This window comes from Chinchilla lanigera, unplaced genomic scaffold (genome assembly GCF_000276665.1).
Source record: "Chinchilla lanigera isolate Chin_1 unplaced genomic scaffold, ChiLan1.0 scaffold00065, whole genome shotgun sequence".
In the NCBI taxonomy this organism is placed as follows: domain Eukaryota; kingdom Metazoa; phylum Chordata; class Mammalia; order Rodentia; family Chinchillidae; genus Chinchilla; species Chinchilla lanigera.
In genome coordinates, this window is record NW_004955466.1 from 4,248,009 (window position 1) to 4,268,706 (window position 20,698).

At 35.4% G+C, this 20,698-nt stretch overlaps 1 protein-coding gene across 1 annotated transcript in view; it reads right to left on the reverse strand.

Moving 5' to 3' along the window:
• Window positions 1–405: 405 nt before the first annotated feature.
• Window positions 406–20,698, reverse strand: part of Fut8 (fucosyltransferase 8 (alpha (1,6) fucosyltransferase)) — a gene marked incomplete at its 5' end in the record, with an annotated part of 233,529 nt that continues 213,236 nt past the window's right edge. The window contains 4 exon segments of the mRNA XM_013521985.1: window positions 406–1,386; window positions 5,187–5,337; window positions 14,963–15,139; window positions 17,020–17,266. Of these exon segments, the coding sequence (XP_013377439.1) occupies window positions 1,069–1,386; window positions 5,187–5,337; window positions 14,963–15,139; window positions 17,020–17,266 (893 nt within the window). The 3' untranslated portion in view covers window positions 406–1,068.

Below are 20,698 nucleotides of genomic sequence, written 5' to 3' on the forward strand. Positions count from 1 at the left end.
TATAAAATGACAACCCTTGTGGTCACAAAAAGTGACAACAGCCATAACAAGAAAGATTCTCAAACAAACCTGAAATGGTTAGTTTTAAAAATGGACAGAACAGTTTCTCCAGGCATAAGGAGTATGATTATTTCATTCAAATAAAACAAACCAACAATATCCAACAAGAATGCAAACTCTCAAAGAATGTTCTTAGTAATTCTGTAATGTCTAACACCTAAACTCAGTTTTCAGTGTTAAAATGGACCCTTGTCTCTTCTAGTTAAGGCCTGATTAATCACTCTACAGAGGAAAATGAAAAAAGTATAGAAGCTGAAAAACTGTAAAACTTCTATTTATCACAGACCTACTATAAATATGACCACACATCATCCAATGATACAAAATTCTAGAAACTTTACAAAATTCCTTTTTAAAATTTATTTTTTGTTATCAAAGAGAATGTCCAGAAACATTGAGTACTAAAGAATTTGTTCATGGCATTACTTTACAAAAGTTCCTAGTAGAGAGTGAATTATTTTATTTTCTGATGTATCCTTCACTTATTAATGATGAGGTGAATGAACTGATGCAATTACTTAAAAAAAAAGATCCAGACAATCCTATAAAGGGAAAAACATCCATTCTCATTTTGAATCTGTTGATTGGAGTGAATTCAGTGGTCACAACACCACCACTGGCTAACGATCAACTTCCCCATGGTTAGGGAACTAGTTCGGGTCTTCTCAGTAAGTCACACAGGTCTCTCAGATATAGGCACCATGTTTGAAATCTCACACAAAATGTCTGTGTCACTTAAATTACACAATGTGGCAGTGTTTGGTTCATGGGGACATAATATTTAAAGAAAGGGCAAAGTAGAAAACAATCTGCTTGCATGTTACGTGTGAGTACATTACTGTACTGTGCATGGGTTTGAGGGCACTGTAGCCCTTGTTAACGAGGAACGCCACCAATAAAGTATCTGTCGGTTCCCAGTTGGTCACTGTTAGGCCAGGGCCTTCTTCACCTACTGGTTGACTGAAACAGTTCGAGCTGAGCTGGCTGTCCATCTCTTCTACCTGAGTTCTATTTCTCAGCCTCAGGGTATGTGGGGTACTTCACTGTTTCTATCTTCTCTCGGACTTTGTAGGAGGGGTATAAACCTGTTCTTCCCAGTTTTCGGTTGACACCTTTAGAATAGCCATCCCAATGATTTCCGGCCACACCAATGATATCTCCGGGTTCCATGGGGATTTCCTCTTCAGTTCGAGGTTGGTGAGGATAAATAGCAATCTGGTTGTGGGCATTTTGACCCCCAAAATAGTAGATGTCATCTAAAGAATGAAAGTTTGCAGAGGCATCAGGATGCAGTGTTTGCATGATTTCATAAGCAACTCGACAGACCTTGGAAAAGAGTGGAAAAAAGTTTGTTAGGATAATATATAAATCACTTCTGCATAACTATCTGAAAGCCCTTGGCCAAAGATAGGCTCTAGGACTGAGAGGGGTAGCTTCTGGTTGTAAGCTCTCAATCCATTTGCTGTCATATAATAGTATAAGTTATTCTTAACCTTTGTGCTTGTACCTTTTAAAAAAACATAGGCACCCAAAAGATTATTATACTTAAGATGAGGAGACTATACATATTGGGTTTTCCTGGTACTGGGAATTGAACTCAGAGCCTCACACCTGGCAAGCAAGGCACTGTGCCACTGAGCTATATCCCAGCCCTTATATATTGTGCAAAGTAATTTAAAATATGAAATCAATTAATTTCAGTAAACCTTTATTAAGAGCTATACAATCATCCAGCCTGGGCACTGTGACACAAAAATGAATTTGTGCTTTGAAGAACTGAAGGTTTAGGGTTAGGACTGCAAATACTTGATGTAAGTGTGATTACTCTCTTTCTTCTAGCCACTGTTCATCACTTGTTCTTTTCTGCTAATTCAGAACTTGGTGTAAGAACCTTCCTGATCGAGATTTATGTAATTATTGACAATCAACTTGCATTGACAATTGAGAAAAAACACAGCTATCATTTCTGTTTAAAGAGTTTGAAGTATGCAGTGTAAACAATAGCACACTTGGACTGACATAAGCTGGGCTAGCCTTTGGATAAGATGCATCTGACTAGTGTAATTTTAAGGCTACTTAAAAGATTCCTCTGTCCAAAGTTTATCTTCCTTGTCCACTAAATGACAAGTGAAATTCTATAAACTCACCTTCATTCTTTCAGCTTAGTGCTTCAGGACAAAATTAAACTGTAACTATCTCCACAAAGAATAATGTTTTAAGCAATTAAAAAACAGATTCAGTATAAGGTAAATGGGTTTCAGAACCTCTTCTAAGAACAGGTGAAGACAGATGACAAAATTATTATTTTGCATAGGAAAATCTTCCTTTATACATCCTGAACTGAGAATACAACTCAGATGAAATTTTCCTAAACCTTCAGTTGAGGTCCTCTCAGCAAAAAAATGAATGCAAATCCCCCACACCCCATGCTTCAGAAGCTAAGACAGGGCAGGGGTGGTGGTGTCTAAACCTTATGAAGACTCTAGATTAAGATGTAATCCTCACGCATGCGATTTTTGCAACATCAAGCCTTCCATTTTTCTCCCTAGAATGGACTTCCATTGTTCTTGTATTGTCTACAATGGCTAATGGTCACCAGATCACTTCTTTCTGATTGTTGCCATATATTATAAAATTCTTTAAAGGACAGTATACAGAAGACAAAGTTTACACGATAAGACAGTTTAAAGACTGTTGAGGCACTACAAAGATATTAAACTTGTAACACTTTCTAATCATCTAGAATATGAGGCTATCATCAAGAAAAGTTGAGAGTCAGTTGTTTTGTTTTATTCTGGTCTGAGATTTGGTTCATAATACTTTATCTTTTGTCAGTCTTCTGATGTATGGCTTTAGTCTTCTCCCATTTTCTAGCATGCTCGTAGCATATATAAAAAGTGTGAAGATCAATTTCCTTAAAGTCAATACATGGATGAGATGTAAGTGAAAATTAAAGAAAAGATATATTTCCATCAATCTCCCTCAAAATATTCCCCTTCACTTTGCACACACTTATCCCATCATGCTTGCCGTTTTCTGAAGCAGTTCCGGAAGTCCTCTTTTGTGAGTACGGTATCTTTAGTTGTGCTGTTGTGGCTGCCTTGATATCCCTGAATAGGTTCAAAATGTTTGCCCTTCATGGTCATTTTGACTTTGGGGAAAAGCCAGAAGTCATAAGCTTCCTTACAGACCAGTCAATGAGGTTGATGAAAACACACCGTGATATTTCTAGGGTTTAGGGTATGGGTTAAAGCAGATAGTATGTTTGATACATTGCTAAGGACTGTTCTTGAGGGTTTACATGTAATAATCCCTTAGTCATCACACATAAAGAAAGCCAACTATGCAGTAAGTACTATTGTTATTACTATTTTTAGAAGTCAAAACAAAACACCCACAGTTAGGGAGGCTACATAATTTGTTCAAGGCCTCACAGCCACTCTGGGGTCGCTCTTGCTCTCTGCCAGTGAAGTTGATGGTGCTGATCCTAATTGTGGCCTTTTATCACACCCCATTTCTGGGGCATTTAAAAAATGATTCTAATATAGATTTCTGGCAAGGGAACTGCTACAATCCAACAACCAATTTCATTCTCATTGCAAAAAAGATTAAATTATACTAAATATTTCCCTCTTAAAAATATTTGCAAAAAATACTGAGGTGCAAGTTAAGTTTACAGCTTGGCCACTCAGTGCACCATCACTTCACAGCCACGAAGGCTACAGCTGTTAGTCACTGAACAAGGTGGTGATGGCAAACCTCTTAGAGCTTCTAATACAAACAGCACACTGCGGCACGTGTGCCCCACGTTTGCCATCACTGAAATAAGACGTGATATGGAGGTGGTCGTATTTGACAAACTGCCACTATCTATCTATCTATCTATCTATCTATCTATCTATCTATCTATATATATATATACACCCCTGACCACCCCACCACCACTACCACAGAAAAGGAAAAGAAGCTTCTCAAAGACAGGATCCTTACCCCAATTAGTAAGAAACATTAACAGTGGATTCCTTCCTGGGAACTTGAAGGCAAGGAAGTCTTCTGCTCTGATTAGCACTGTTATGTGACTGCTGTTTTATATAGCTGTCTTTGGGTATTAAGATGTATTCTTCTTCTTACAAAAGAAACCTATAGTCTTTGCCTGGGTAGCTTTCTGATACCCATGCTATTGTGACAATACACTTTATCATTTCTTTTTTCTCTCAAACATATCCTCATGGAAATGATGTGGCTTTTCTTCTTCATGTTTCTATGCTTCCTCTCAACATTTAAATGTATATTTATCTTATATTAGTTTATATTTTTTGGTAATTATTCTCTAGTTGTTTTGTGCATGCATTTTGATTCTGAATGAGGGCAAGAACTGTATCTTTAATCTCCTCTTTGTCCTAGTACAATTTTGAGTACAAATAGTCAGCAGCTGTTTAAATAAACTACCAAAAATCTGTGCACAAATGAGAAAGGAGAATAAAATTGACAATAAATGATATTTGGGTACTCCACAGGTCACACACGCTGATTGGGTCACTTATAAAACACGCACACTAAACCCATAACCAATAACTACATGCAACAATTAAACTCAATGCAACAATTAAACTGCATGATTACTGCATCAAATTTAACATACAATTTCTTGCTTAGAAATGTAATATAGGACTTCAAAATGGATTACATTTACTCTTTCTTATTTAAGGCAATCAAATGAGGCAAAATGCTTGACATTTAGCTCTCTCCGTATACTGATATGCTGAAATGAATGGACTCTGGTTACACACCGACTGCATGCAAAATCAGAAGATAGTAAGTGTGCTTAGTTATTCACTGTTTCTGTTAAGTGCTGTGAACAAGTCAAGTATGTTGAACAACTCCACCACCCGGCTTTAGTAAAGATGTACTCAACCAGTGCCTGCAAACAGCTAGGTATTCAAAGTGCTCAAATAGTTACGGAATCTTCACTCTTTCATAAAAGGTATCATTACTAAATATTAGGAAAATTTACCTGAGTCATGATAACTAACACTAAAAACATACAGAGACACAAATAATACTTTTCCTACTGTCAATATGACCAAAAAGTATCAATCATTTAAATGTCCTCTACCACCACGTACCTGGGATGAAAAAGTACACACAAGGAAGTCTGCCTGGGACAGAAAATGTATATCCAGGATCACACCCCGAAGGGAATTTTCTGTGTACCGATTGTGCAGTCCAGCTGACCAAGAGATAGAGTTATCACTAATAAATTCGTAATTGGGATACCTGGGAGAAAAATAAATTGATACATGGTCACTGCAATCACAGTATAGCCTATTGGGAAACTTGCTTTTTTGATCACAAGCAGCTCTCCATCCGTGAGAAGAGCTTCGATTACGGCACTCAATAGAACACGGTAGCTTCTGAGGCGTCTTTGAACCAATCAGCGGGTAGAAACCATCTGGAATGTCCTGTGTATTAAATATTATTGGTGTAACACTTAAAACACACATCAGAATATCCTTTATCCATTCATGAAAGAGTTAAAAACTTAAGGCTCCTTATTCTGTTTGTACTGAATGCCCTTCGGAGAGTTTATTCAAGCTGTTTTCATACTTGATTATTGAACTCTTACTTTAGAATATAAATATCATGGTAATTTTTCATTTAAATTTTTAATTTATAATTTGTGTAATTCAGATTTTGGTTGAACTTTGTAAATGTCTTCATTGAAATTACAAATTAATGATACAAAGAAATTAGGAGTTGAATATTTTAAAAATCTGTGAGAACCAATGGTCTACCTCCCATCCTTTCTGAAGAACCATCTGCTCTTAACCATAACAATAATGGAAAGCCATTCTCATGAATTTATGAAGCAAATTCCTTGTAGGTGCCCACCACATAATATGTTGTTAATCTCATTTGAGATAGGATATATGTTTAAAAATATTCAAACAGATTATCTTTAAGAAGTACCACCTCTTCAAATGATTCTCCTTGGAATGAGCTGTTTAGATCTGTTTTAGTACATGAGGCAGACCTTCAGAGTGAAGTTGTAAACCTTGGGCAGTTACCTGAAAAGGGGATAATAACTGTCTGTGCTTTACATAATTTCCTAAGCATTACTACATTGTGACATAACATGCTTAAATGAGTATCTGATGGACTGAATGCTCAACTGTGATTACGAAAATGTTCACCCGAATATACACCTGATTTTATTTCTTACTTCTTCAGGTCTCTGCTCAGTATCACTGCATCGGTGAGGAGTCTGACACTCCCTGTCCCTTTTATCTGCCTTGTGCTTCTCCATGCTTCTTACTGCCATCTCATGTGTATTTACTGCCTGCATCTACTGCCCACCATCACCCCTGACTGAATACAAGCTCTCTGAAGGGAGGTATCTCATCTGCTCCATTCACTGGATTGTTCCAGCAACTAGAACACCATCTGTAATACAACAGAAGGTGAATGAGTATTTCCTAAAAGAGTAATAGTTCTTATTTAGACATTCTGAAACACTAGGAGTCAGCTCACGTTTACCCTCCAGACAATATTCCCCGAAGGTCAGAATCCTGCCTTACTTTTGTTTGCATCACAGCACCTACCATTCCACACAACGCTGTGTGAAAAATACATGGACGAGCAAGCACTCCCTGTCTGGGATTTTATCCCAATCTCCTAACAGTTGCATCAGATTTCTCTTCACTTCATGGCCACCAAAGCGCTTTCCCTTATTGCCTCTCTAATAATGACTGTTAAAGTCAAGTCTCTGAGCATTGTTTCAGACTGATATTCAATGATCATATCTTTTGGGGCTTATTATCTTTGACATTTTGCCCTCCTCAGCTTAGAATCGGGGAGATGAAGAAAATGTCACATTTGCTTAAAAAACAAAAATAACCAGAAATATTTAAAATGATTCCTATACAGCTACAAACCCAGGCATAGGGCAGAAACAGTAACATATATGAAAATGCTAGAGGGTGGAAGAGAAGGGGAGCTAATAAGAACAGTTCAAGCTTTATAACTGTGAATGAAGACTGTCAGCATAGTTTGGGTGCTCAGTGAAACAAAGAAAGGAGTGATAGATGAGACTAACATTAATGGCCTTAAGGACCCCCATCATCCATTAGGACCTCCACTAAGGACCTAAGAGGTCCTTCTCTAAAGCCAAATCAAAAAGGTACTGAGCTTTCACAGGTTTTCCCCTGTATATAAAAGATGGCATCATGAAGGCTACCGACAGTAAAAAACCAAACCAAAGTGAGCACTGGGAGATTTCCCACCTCCAATAATGAGCAAATATGCTCTTAAAAAACAAAATATGCTTCTTAACAAACAAAAAAATAAAAACAAATTTGCTCCTTGTCTCTTGCCCTTAGGTATGCTGACACAGGAATTCTGCCTGGAGGTTTCAGGGACTGATAATGATAAAATACTTTTCTATTTTGTAAAAGTTTATTTTTATATCACCCACAACCAACTTGCAGTTATAAACTAAAAATCAAATTTCCATTTCTGAAATCTTTCTCTAAAATGAAAGAGATACTCTTTCTGATTTCACTGTATCTGTTATATGATTCTTTCAGGACACTTCTTTAACTATGCTATAATTATATAAATATTATATAAATTATATGAATATATTTATATATTATTTTAAGTATTCTCTGATATAAGGAGCCACATACTAGCTTTTATTTGTCTTTGTAGTCCCAGCGCCATGTACTGTGTCTCACATGTTACAGAGTTCAAAACAAAGTAGTGAATAAATATGCCACTCACCCCTGATTCTTCATTTCACAGGGCAACCAAATAATTTATAAAAACTTTTAAATATTTTTTCTTATCTTTATTCACTGTAACGTACCCAACTTTAGAAAGCTCATCTAGCACTTTTGATAATGAATAAACTAGATAAGTAAATATTTCACGTGGGAGTCTTTTAAAAAGCTTGATTATCTTCCTGTTTCACCCCTCCCTTAATCTTCACAATCTTGGAAAACAATACTGAGTTGACAAATTTAATAGTTCTGTGATTTAAATTGTAATATTGGGAATTGGTTATCATATTAAAAATGGCTGTTATAGGCACTGGAATGCTGATGCTAAAATCCTGTGGTTGAACTCAATGAACCTACAGAAATCTAAGATGTAGTATCAAGCTGAAAGGATTAATTGTGCATTTTCACACAGAATCCCTATGTACTGTACAGCTAATCTTGACTCCTTCTTCAAAGGGTAAGTTACCCAGAAAATGGCTTCTTTTATTTGTATGAGGTCTATGCATCATTTAAATTTAATTCTTTATCTCTGCTCTCTCTTGAAGCTGAAAAATCTTACCTTGGATATACCTGTTACAGGGCTAATTCATGATTTTGGTCTCCTATAACAATGGCAGAGGTTTTCTAATTTACTTAGTTATCAAAACCAGTTGTGAGAGGTCTAAAACGGTTATTCTGAGTGGGGAAATACATAAGTAAAAGAATGAAGCAGAGAGCATTTAGATTCCTGAGAGTATTTTCAAAATGACTTGGAAAATTAAAATGAAAAGATTGGCAAAGAAAAGTTATGCATAAAGTGTTACTACTATGTTTACAACAGAATATGGAGAAAACCACTGCCTAGATTATCACACAAGGAGAGAAAACACAGCTTCTGACTACACAGAAGAAATGAAAGTTTTAGTATTCCTACAGTTCAAATAAATCACTGCCAATATACTACAAGGGTTGGCTGGTAGAAAAATGTCACGCTCGCCAGGAATGCCTATAATCTCAGCTACTAGGGGAGTAAGGCAGGAGGATCACAAATCTGAGGACAATTTGGGTAATTCAGTGAGACCTTCTCTCAAAAAAATAAATAATAATAGTAAAGAGACGTTGCTCAGTTGTAGAGTGCTCCTGGGCTTGATTGCAAGTGGGGCGTACTGCAGGGAAGTCATGCTGTGGTATTAGATCAACACTGTAAAATATTTGCTTCTCTTAAATACTTCAAAGTCTAGATATCTAGTTATAAGAACTAATGTAGATAATTTTAGGCATACTGTTATTATTTATAAGAGTAAAAATTGAGTTAACACAACTGTCTAAAAATAGAATGTTAGATCAAGTAAGCAATGGGAGATCTATACAGTAAATATATACCCACTTAAAAAGATGTTCACACTTCGTCTCTTAGGATACAAAAGTCTGAAAGGGAAAGGATGGAAAAAGAGCCATGCAAACAGAAACCAAAGCAAAGCAGCAGTGTCTCTATTCACATCAGACACTTTAAATGAAAAACTCAAGATTATTACATAATGAGAAAGGTGTTGATTCTCAACCAGTTACAATCGTAAATATACATGCGAAATATGCACTCAACATCAGCATCTAAATAGAAAAAGTAATACAGTATTAACAGATCAGAAAGATAGGTAGCTGCAATATGAAAGTACCAGGAAATCTTAATACTCTAAACACTGGAAAGATTTAGACAGAAAATCAATAAGGAAACATTTTTATAGTATCTTCCATCCAAAAGCAAAAGAATACACACTCTTTTCAAGTGCACCCCGAATATTCTACAGAATAGATCATACCTTTGTCCATAAAATAAGTCTTAAGAAGAAGATTAAAAGTGTGTTTTAGTATGTTTTTCAGTCATGGCATGAAATTACAGATTGTTAACAGGAGGAATACTGGAAAAACTCACAAATATGTTTAATTCAAATATTCTCCAAAACAACCAGAAGAAATTTAAAAGTATTTTGAAAGAAATCCAGGAACATGACATGACAAGACTTAGAAGCACAGCAAAAGCAGTTCCCAGAGGGAAGTTTATAGCAATAAGCACATCAAAAAAGGAAGATCTCAAATAAGTAATCTAATGTTACACTTCAAGGAATTAGAAAAAGAACAATAAACTAAGCCCTAACTTTGCAGAACAAAGAAAATAACAATGATCAGAATAGAAAGACAAAATAGATTACAAAAATATTTCAAAAGATCATAGAAGTTAATAGTCGATTTTTTTGAAAAGATAAAATCAACAAACCTTTAGCTAGACTAAGAGAAAAAGAGAAGATTCAAACAAACTCAGAAATGAGAAATGAAAATCATACATGCAGGACTACAACTGATACTACAGAAATACAAAGGATTATCACAGACTATCCTGAACACATATATAATAACAAACTGGGTAATATAAAGAAATACTGTAAATGAATTTTTACAAATAAGCCAGAAATATAAAATCTGAATGGAACAATAAAAGGAGATTGAATCAGTAATCAAAAGTTTCTGGCCACAGAGAAGTCCAGGGCCTGACAGCATCACTGTTGAATTCTATCAAACACCTAAAGAACTAATATCAACCCATCTCAAGCTTTTCCTAAAAACTTAAGGGGAAGAGATACTTCCAAATTCATTTTACAAGCCTAGGATTACCCCGATACCAAAGCCAAACAAGGACATAAAAAGAAAAGAAAATTATAGGCCAATATCCTTGATAAACAGGTACAAAAATCCTTCACAAAATATTAGCAAACCAAATTCAAAAGCACATCAAAAAGATCATGCACCATGAGCAAATAAGACTTATCAAGAGTGATGCAAGGGTGACTCAATACATGTAAATCAATAAATGTGAAATACCTTAGCAGAATGAAGAACAAAAACCATGATTAATCTCAACAGATGTAGAAAAAGCATTTGACAAAATTCAGTATGTTGATGATAAAGACTCTCAAAAACTGGTATAGAAACAGTATCTCAACACAATAAAGGCCATACATGATGATGACGCCACAGATCACATCATACTTAATATTAATAGTGAAAAGATAAAAGTATTTCCTCAAAGTTTGGGAACAACAGCAGAACATCCATTCTTGCCATATCTGTTCAACATAGTATTAGTTGGAATAATTAGGTAAGAAAGAAGGGGTGTCCAAATACAAAGGGAGGAGGGGGAAACTGTTTGCTAAAGACACAATCTTTTATACAGAAAGCCCTGAGGACTCCACCAAAAAACTGGTAGAACTGATAAAACAAAATAAAGCTGTGGGTCACAAAACCGACACATATAAAAATCAGTAGCATTTCTGTACACCAACAACAAACTATCTGAAAAAGAAATTAATAATCCCATTTATAATAGCATCAAATAGAACAAAATAAAATACTTGGGAGTAAACTCAACCAAAGAAGTAGAATTTCTGTACTCTGAAAACTGTGAAACATTGATTAAAGAAACTGAAGACACAGATGAAAAGACAGCCTATGTTCAAGCAGTGGAAGAATTGGTATTGTTGAAACTACCCAAAGTAATCTACTGACTCAGTGCAATTCCTATTAAAATTCCAGTGTCAGTTTTCACAGAAGTAGAAAAAACCCTGCAATTTGTATGGAACCACAAAACACCCCAAATAATTAAACCAAAAAGAAAAGCCCAAAGCTACTATAATCAAAACAGCATGGTAGGATAAAAACAGACATAACGAACAATGAAACAGGACAGAACAAAACCAAGAATTTATGGTCGCTTGATTTTCCCAACAGGTGTCACAAGTATACAACAGGGTCAGATAGTCTGCTTAATAAGTTGTGGTGTGAAATTGGATACCCACATATAGCAAAATTAAACTGGATCCTTATCTTGTGCCATATACAAAAATCAACTCAAAATGGATAAAAGATTTTTGTTTAAACATAAAATCAGAATCTGTAAAACACAAGAAGAAATGTGGTGAAAAAACCCTTAAAGCACAGGGCAACAAAAGTGAATGGGACTGTATCAAACTAAAATACTTCTATACAGCAAAGAAAACAATTAGCCAGGTAAAGAGACATCTAGAGAATGGGAAAAGATTTGGGAACCATACATTTGGATAAAGGGCTAATCTCCAAAATATATAAGGAACTCAAATACTCAACAGCATGAAAACAATCTTATTTTAAAAGAATCTTTATTTTGAAAAGCGCAAAGGATCTGAACAAAGAGGTCCAACGAATATATTTAAAAAATGTTTAATCCTTCTAATAACCAGGAAAATGCAAAAAAAGAATCTCATGAGGTATTACCTCATACCTTTTAGAAAGACTGTTATCAGAAAGACAAAAGATAATAACTGTTGCTGAGGATGTGAGGCAAAGGGAACCCTTGTGCACTGTTGGTGGGGATGTAATTAGTATAGCATAGTTATTATGGAGTATAGAGTTTCCTCAAAAACGTAAAAATAGAATTATCCTATGAACCAGCAATCCCATTTCTGGATATATACCCACAGGCACTGAATTGTATATATCAGTATGGGTATCAGGAATTGTATGTATCAGTAAGTCAGAAATATCTGTATTTCCATATTCATTTCACTAGTATTCACAGTAGCCAAGATATGGAAACCAACATGAAGGGATAAAGACATGGATACAGAAAATGTGGCATATATTTACAGTGGAAGACCACACAGCCTCAAGAAGGAAACTGTTATTTGTGACAGCATGGATAAAAACTGGAGGACACTGTGCTAAGTGAAGTAAGCCAGCCACAAAAGAAAAATACTGTGTAATCTTACTTATAAGTAGGATTTAAAAAGTCAGCCTCTAAGAGTAGAAAGGTGCTTACCAAAAAAGCTGGAGTGAGTGGGGCAGGGAAAGGGGGAAGAACTAGAAAAGGATATATGCTGAAAGGGTTCAAAGTCTCAAATTAGAAGACAAAGTTTTAGTGATCTATAGCAGTGTATAGCAACAACAGTTAATAAGGTATGGTTCATATAAGAATTACTAAAATAATAGATTTTAAAACATTCTCTTCCTCCAAAAATGGTAAGATGGGGAAGTGATGGACGTTAGTTTGACTGAATCCATATACAGATCAAAACATCGTATTGCACTCTTTTCTAACAAATAAATGACCCCTTACTCGTGACTTGAGAAAATGGACCTAGTGCTATATTAATAGAAAAAATGAATTGAAACTCTGCAGAATGCCATCAACTATTTAAAAACGTATACCTGGGGGGAAATGTCGATATTTAAACAGCTGTTGCCACTGAATAATGGGATGGTGAGTAATAATTTTTCTCTGTTTCCATTATTTAACAACTTTTGTATTTTCTAATGAATTATTTTTCTGTAATCAATGAAAAAAACTTGTGATGCATTCAAGAACAAGTGAGAGAGCAGACAAAACTGATAATATTTTCATGAAGCCACAGACGCAGTGTGATGCTTTAACATGAGGGAACATGGTGAACTATTTCTACTTTGTTTCTCTCTAATATATCTGAACATTAAACTGAAGAACTGAAAATTTCTTATTATGTTTTGTTCCCAAATGTTCATTTAATCCCTCTTACATTAACTAATTTTTGTACTTGGCTGATGAATTTCTTCTCCCTCTGTATTTTACCTGCATTATAGGCTTTATTCTTAATTTGTTTCTTTTTGCCATTCCAACTGTGACAGAGAAAAGGAACAAAGAAATACATTAACTAGCCAAACAGTTTAAATGATTCATTGCTAACAAAATGTTTTCAAACTAATGGGACTGAAAGAAGCAAAATTCAGTATTTACTGGGCATGAACACCTAAGTATTAAGTTCAAAGTGGATATAATTTAGTCAAGAAGACAGAAGTAAACAAGGGCTAAATACTGTGGCAGAGTAACATGTGTGAAGGAAAACAGTTCAGTGGTAGGTTCAGGTATGATTTTTGGAGGGGATGATACCTGAGCAGAGGTAAGACTATGATTGTCTTTCTCTTTTGTTTCCTACCTTCATGCATATTTAATATTAACAGTAAGTAAAGGCCAATCCCAGGTTTCATCAGGATCCTATCATAAGAAGTTTCCAATTAGAATAAGTGCTTTGCCTGTGTTTTCGTAACAGCCTATGCTAAACCCACAGAAGCATCACTCACACTGTAGGTAACTGTCTACTCCCTCACCAGAGTGGGTTTTCCTTAAGAGCAGCAAGTCTCCTACTCATAATGGAGACCCCAGCACCTAGCACAGTGCCTGAAATACACACAGGCTCAAATAATAATGGTTACTGTTCAGTGCATGTTATAGAATTTGTTTCTCCACTTACAAATTTCATCTTTTAATTCTTTACATTTTGTAGCATACATTCCAAATTTCAGAAATTTTTATAAGATAAAAACAATTTATTACATGTATTCTGTTGCCTGTAATTATCAGTGAAGACAGATCAAAAGGGCAAAGACCTAGTGTGTTTCATTACCTGCAGTTCTGCATGGCTGGTTAATGCTATGGACTGCATGTTAGTATACCCCCAAATTCATATGTTGACTCCTTAACCCCATGTGATGGTTTTGGCATTTGGGAGGTAACTAGGGTTAGGTGAGTTCATGAGGTTAACGCCATCTGGATGGGACTAGAGTCCTTTTAAGAACAAAAACATCAGAGAGCCTGCTATCTCTTTCTCAGCACACACAAAGAAGAGACCACAGGAGTACACAGTGAGATGGTAGCTGCCTATAAGCCCAGCAAACAGGCTTCAGAATAAAATCTACCTTACTAGCACCTGGATTTTCAATATTTCAGCCTCTATAATTGTGAGAAATAAATTTCTGTCATTCAAGTCACCCAGTTCTATAGTATTTTGTTATGGCAATTCTAGCAGACCAATACTTTGATACCAAGAAATGGGTGATGGCATTTAACGATGATCACTGGTAATGATGGCAATGGTGCAGTTCACTTTGGATTTACTACAAGGCATCAGATAATAAAGTAGCTCTGATTAGATTAATAGCTATGCAAACACATAGTCATTTAAATTATACAAATGCAATAACTCATAATATTATAATAAAAATCACATGGCATGGGAATTAAGGATTCTTTTCCATTATGAGACAACCCCACCCAAGAACCACTAGTTGGTCTAACTTACTTTGTTTTTGCCTCCTTTAATAAAGAAGGGTCATCCGTGGCCAGATACACTCTTTTTTTATCCACTTGCATTCTGCGTGCGAGAAGCTGAAAGTGTTCTTCAACGTGCACCATGTACTCCTCAATGGGGTGGAAGGCTGCTTCTGTTCCCACTTTGTCTGTGCGTCTGACATGGACTCTGGGGGAGAAATTCAGATTCTGCTGATAATGCACGCATTTACCTGGTGACAAAGGGACTCTATTTATTTATTTATTTATGTTTTGGTCTTTTTGAGACAGGATCTTGCTATGCAGTTCAGGCTGGCCTTGAGCTCACTTTGTAGCCCAGGCTGGCCTTGAACTCGCAAAGATCCTCCTGCCTCAGCCTCCTCCAGAGTGCTGGTATTACAGACGTGCACCACCATATCTAGCCCTAAAAGAACTCAATTTATACCCCTACTCATTTTGGGCAATTTTAACCATATTTTTCTTTCATTTTTATAAAATAAAACAAATATTCTGAAGAGTTTCATGTATATTTTAATATATTTTCATGTTAAACAATACAAGGGGAATTAGATAACAAGGAAAGCTCTTGAAGAATGCTTTCTTATAGAGCAAGTAATTGATATACCAGGAATAAATGGGAGATTTCAAAATTACACTTCATAATAGAAGGCAAAATACCCACTGGATTTCCAACAAAGAAATGGATTTAAATTTCTGGGTTTTGAGATCAAGATGATACCACGATTCACAATTATTACAGAACAGTAAAGTTACTATTTGTAATGTTCTGATGTCAAGATTTTGTTTCTTCATTTTACACTGCAGAGTTACTATAGCTGCTAGCTTGCAGAATTTTAAGTTGTTTAGGGAAAACACAGATCCATGTGGACCTTTTTAAAAGAAAACAAAAACAAAAAAACTTGCTAAGTGTGATGGGGCATGCCTGTAATCCCAGCACTTGGGAGGCTGAGGCAGGATGACTGCCAGGAGTTCAAGGCCAGCCCAGACTACATAGGGAGTCCAGGGGGTCAGCCTAAAAGTATATATCGCCACCCTGCTTCAAAAACAAAACAAAACAAAACAAAACACCCCAGAAAACCTTTTACTACTTTAAGTTCATAGAGCCATTCCAGTCCTATTGTTGTATTTATAGATAATTTTCCTTCTGTTTTTTACTGTCAATGCTAGCACATACAGATCTGATCTGTCTTGCTTAAGAAAACCCTAAAATTGTAAAATTTGGTACAGGTTTGCATTGTCCTACACTAAGATACAGACTTCTAGAGCACGCTCTCCCCATCCTAGTGCTTCCAAAGTTATTTTAATGGAAAGAATAAAAACATTCATTTTTAAAAGACTCCTTAAATCTGTTCCATGTCTCTTTCTAAACCACTACTTGTGGAGAAAAGGGAAAATGGTACACTTGTTTAATGGCAGGCTAAGGCAAAGGCCCACTGATGAATCTGGAGAGAGGCTTTGATTTCTCTGGGTTCCTTTGCTATCTTCATGACTATTCTTTCCTGTAGATTCCAGACTACAGTCACACGAACACCTATTTTGTCACCTTTTCCTCACCACATTCTTCTTACTGTTCTTCTTGGCAATTAGAATTGTTCCACACGCTCTATATAGATGAAGTGGGGCAGAAAGAATGACTTCACTGATGTCAATGGAAAGTTGCATGAGCTGAAATACTAAATGTTCTGATTTCACCATGTACATACTTTTTCTAAGCTCTAACATTAATAGGGAACAGTAACTTCCTTCTGTACAAAAACTAAGACACAAGATGTAGAGTGGGAAACATAAACACTAAAAATGAGGGAGATATGTGATAATAGGAGGAGGAGCCAAAGGGAGGGAAGCATTTAGACACTAAAAGAGCACTGTTAAGCAATTCTTTCTGCTGTGCTAAGTGAACAAAGGAAGAATAACCATCCTGTGTCCTCAGGTGAACTCTGCTCAAGGGGCTGCGATTATTAAACTATATATTGTAAAGCTCATTGTACTACGGGAAGTTAGAGTCCTGCTGCTGTATGTCACTGAGGGGGGAAAAAAACAGATTCTTACCCAATAACTGGATGCTTGAAGCCAAGCTTCTTGGTGGCCTCTTCTATTTCCTTTTCCAGCCAAGGTTGTGGGCGGATCAAATATTTGACAAACTGAGACACCCACCACACCGCAGGGTCACCATGGACTCGTAGGAGTCGATCTGCGAGATCTTCTGGCACAGCCAAGGGTAAATAAGGAGGACGGGGATGAAGACTGTCTACAATGGGGAGCTCGACCACTTGAACATTTTTGTCCTTGACTTCACCTGATAGAATATCAAAACATATCATCACCACACTGTATTTCTCTACCATGTAACAAGAACTCACTCTGGGTACATTCTCTCTCATAGCAACTCTAAAGAAGTATTACAGTTTTCACCTTACAGCGGAGTTAAATAACTTGCCTAAGGAACTGGAACAAAAATGACAGAGCTAAACTGCAGGGTGGTATGCCTTCGCTAAACATTTCTCTCATCCCGTCACATTATCACCTCATACCCCAAGTTACAATGACATCCAGAACTCAAAATATCTAATCAGAGTATAGCCATATTGCCAGTAGACACATATAGATACCAAAATTCTGTTTTTGTTGTTATTGCTGTTTTGGAATTAGAAAATAAAGTATCTCCAGACTTCCAGCTTGTCGTTATAGCAAATGGTTCTTGCATTACTTTCATGACAGAGCAGAATGACTCTTGAAATACCTAAAGATTATAAGCCACACATCTATATCTTTAAAAAAAAATTAGATAATTTTAAATTATTTTTCTTAGATAAAAATAAATCTACTATAGTTTCAACTATGATAATAATAATCTGTGTTGTTTACCTGGATATTAAAGTTCAACAAAGATTTGATATGAATTTTTATACATGATAATTATTTTCAGATAGTTATCTGAATACACCATTAATGTTATTGTTATTCTATCAAATTTATAATGTGATCATAAGAATATATCACAATACAATAGCCAGCATCTCTAGAATTTACTTTACATATTAAAGACCATATAGTAATAAAAGGAGACAGAAAAATATAGGCAGAGACACTGAAGTGAATTTTTAATAACAGAAAATATTAGCACAACATACAAAATCACTCCAGTTAAGTTCCTACCTTTGTGCATAAAAATTATAATAATAGGCACTGAACCATTAAAGAAAGAATACATTTGTAGAGAATAAACCTAGAATATGTTTAAAATGCATTTACCGGGGTGAAACATAGTTTGTTTCTGTTATTCTACATATATATGCAAAACGTTTTACAGTAGAGAACTTGGGAAGTAGTCAATAAAATAAAATAAAATTGTAGTCAATAAAATTAACTGCATGGTTTTTAGCTTAGCACAACTAAGAATTAAAATCTTCTGGTTAACAGTCTCTCTTCTGATATGTAAAATTTCTTTCATGAATCTAAGAACAAAAATCCTTCAAACATGACACTTGTTACATGAATAAATGGCAATAAAAATTACCATCAGTAATGCAGTTCATTTGGGTCAGTTAAGAAAGAACTGGGCCTCTTAATCAGATGAGAGAAACTGTAATTAAGAGTATGAGGGGAAAGAATGAACCGTATTTTAAATTGAGCTGTAATAGTCTCCTCTAAGGTAAGGGAAACGGGTGCTTTCCTGATGTGCAGCAGATCAGAGAGTACATCAGAGAAAACAGAAAGAATAAAAGAAGAAGGGGAAAGGTAGTTCTTTTTTTATAAAAAATAAAGGAAGCTCCTTGTGTCTTACATGTAACCATAAATCCTGTTTTCCCTAAGTAAAAACAAAATTAATAAGGCTGTTTTCCTTTTGTGATTTCTTCCTAGCAAGGTTATTCTAGGTGTTTAACTAGCTCCAAATTTCACTTTTATGAAAATCTTTTCATCCAATTACTTTGAGGCCTCAACTACCTTAAAGCTGGTTTTATTTACAGTTTTAAGAAAGAAATAAAAACTGTACTTATACCTGTAAGACAGATAACTCAGTTTGTTCTGCTGATTATTTATTCCTTCAACTTTGTTCAAGCATCTGTTGAACACTTCGATGTGACTAACACTGTGGTAGTCAGAATACACAGTGATACTAGGCTTCTTGCTCTCCCAGCTAAAATAGCTCAAGGAATTTTGAAAACTGTACCCAGACCAGACTGCTTTAAGGGAACCCTCCAAAAAAAATACATCACCGCCAACATGCTATCAAAAAGATACCAATATTCAATTGCCTAGTTAAATGTTTTTAAAAGATATTTATATTTAGCAATCACTAAACTGGCATAGAATAAGTTTATTGTCCTCAACAATGGTATAATTAAAAGTGAAGAAAACAAAATATTTACAAGGTAGCTTATTTACCTGGTTTACCATGCAACATCTTTTATTCTACTGGAGTACATGTTTAAAAAAATTATAACTTGTAAAAAATTCTAGCAATGACAGTCTTTTCTGAATTTTAGTCATTTGTACCACATTTATGATTTCTGACTATCATATATCACTTGGGCTATTTAATATTTTTAAAGTAGATTTACTTTTTAAGTGAATCTATTTATAAATATTAAACATAAATATAAATCCACTGAAACAAAAACCATGTTATTAAATTCTGTATGGAAAGTATTGCTAATAGAGGTCTCTCATGCCAAGCCAGATTTCTATTAGAAAGGGAGGTTATTAGTCAGGTTTTTAAAATTTAGTATTAGTGAGTGAGGTGATTTTGTGCTTTGGATTTATGGCATCAAGCTTGCTAATTATTCCCATTCTATCCTAAGCAGAGTTTATTAACCAAAGCCCTCCACATAATTTCAAAATGCATTATAAAGTGATTATAATCAAAACAGCATGGTTCTGGGATTTAAAACAGATACTAACCAATGGAACAAGAAACAGGATAGAAAACCTCAAAATAAATCAAAGTATTTATGGACAACTAATTTTTGACAACGGTGCGAAGAATATAAAATATTTGTCTTTGGTAAATGGTGCTGAGAAAACTATATATTCACATGTAGGAAAATGAAAAAGGACTCTTTTCTCACACCATATATAAAATCAATTCAAAATGGATAACAGACTTAAATGTCAGATCAGAAGCTATAAAAACTACTAACACACACACACACACACACACACACACACACACACACGAGGGAAAACCTCTATGACCTGGGTCTGGGCAATTATTTCTTGGATAGGATTTTAGCACAGGCAACAAAAGCAAATTAGACATACGGGACTGCACTGAATTAAAATGCTTCTGTACATCAAAGGAAACTGTAGGATGAGGAGACAATGTAGAGACTGAGAAAAATGTATGCAAAACATGTAACTGGATAAAGTCTAACCTCCAAATACATAAGCAACTCAAACATTCAACAGCAGGAAAACAAGTTTACTCAAAAATGGGCAAAGGATCCCAACAGACATTTCTCAGAAGAAAATGTCTAAATGGCCAACAAAAGTATTTAAAAATGCTCAACATCTCTAATCATTAGGAAAATGCAAATTAAAATCATAATGAGATATCCCTTCATTCCTGTTAGAATGGCTGTTATAAAAAAGACAAAGGACAACAAGTGTTGTTGAGGATGTGAAGAAAATGGAACCATAGTTGTGGTATGTAAACTGTGCACTGTCAGTGGCATGTAGATTTTGAAACCTATGTAGTTTTAACACAAGCAAAGGCATCTAAGTATGA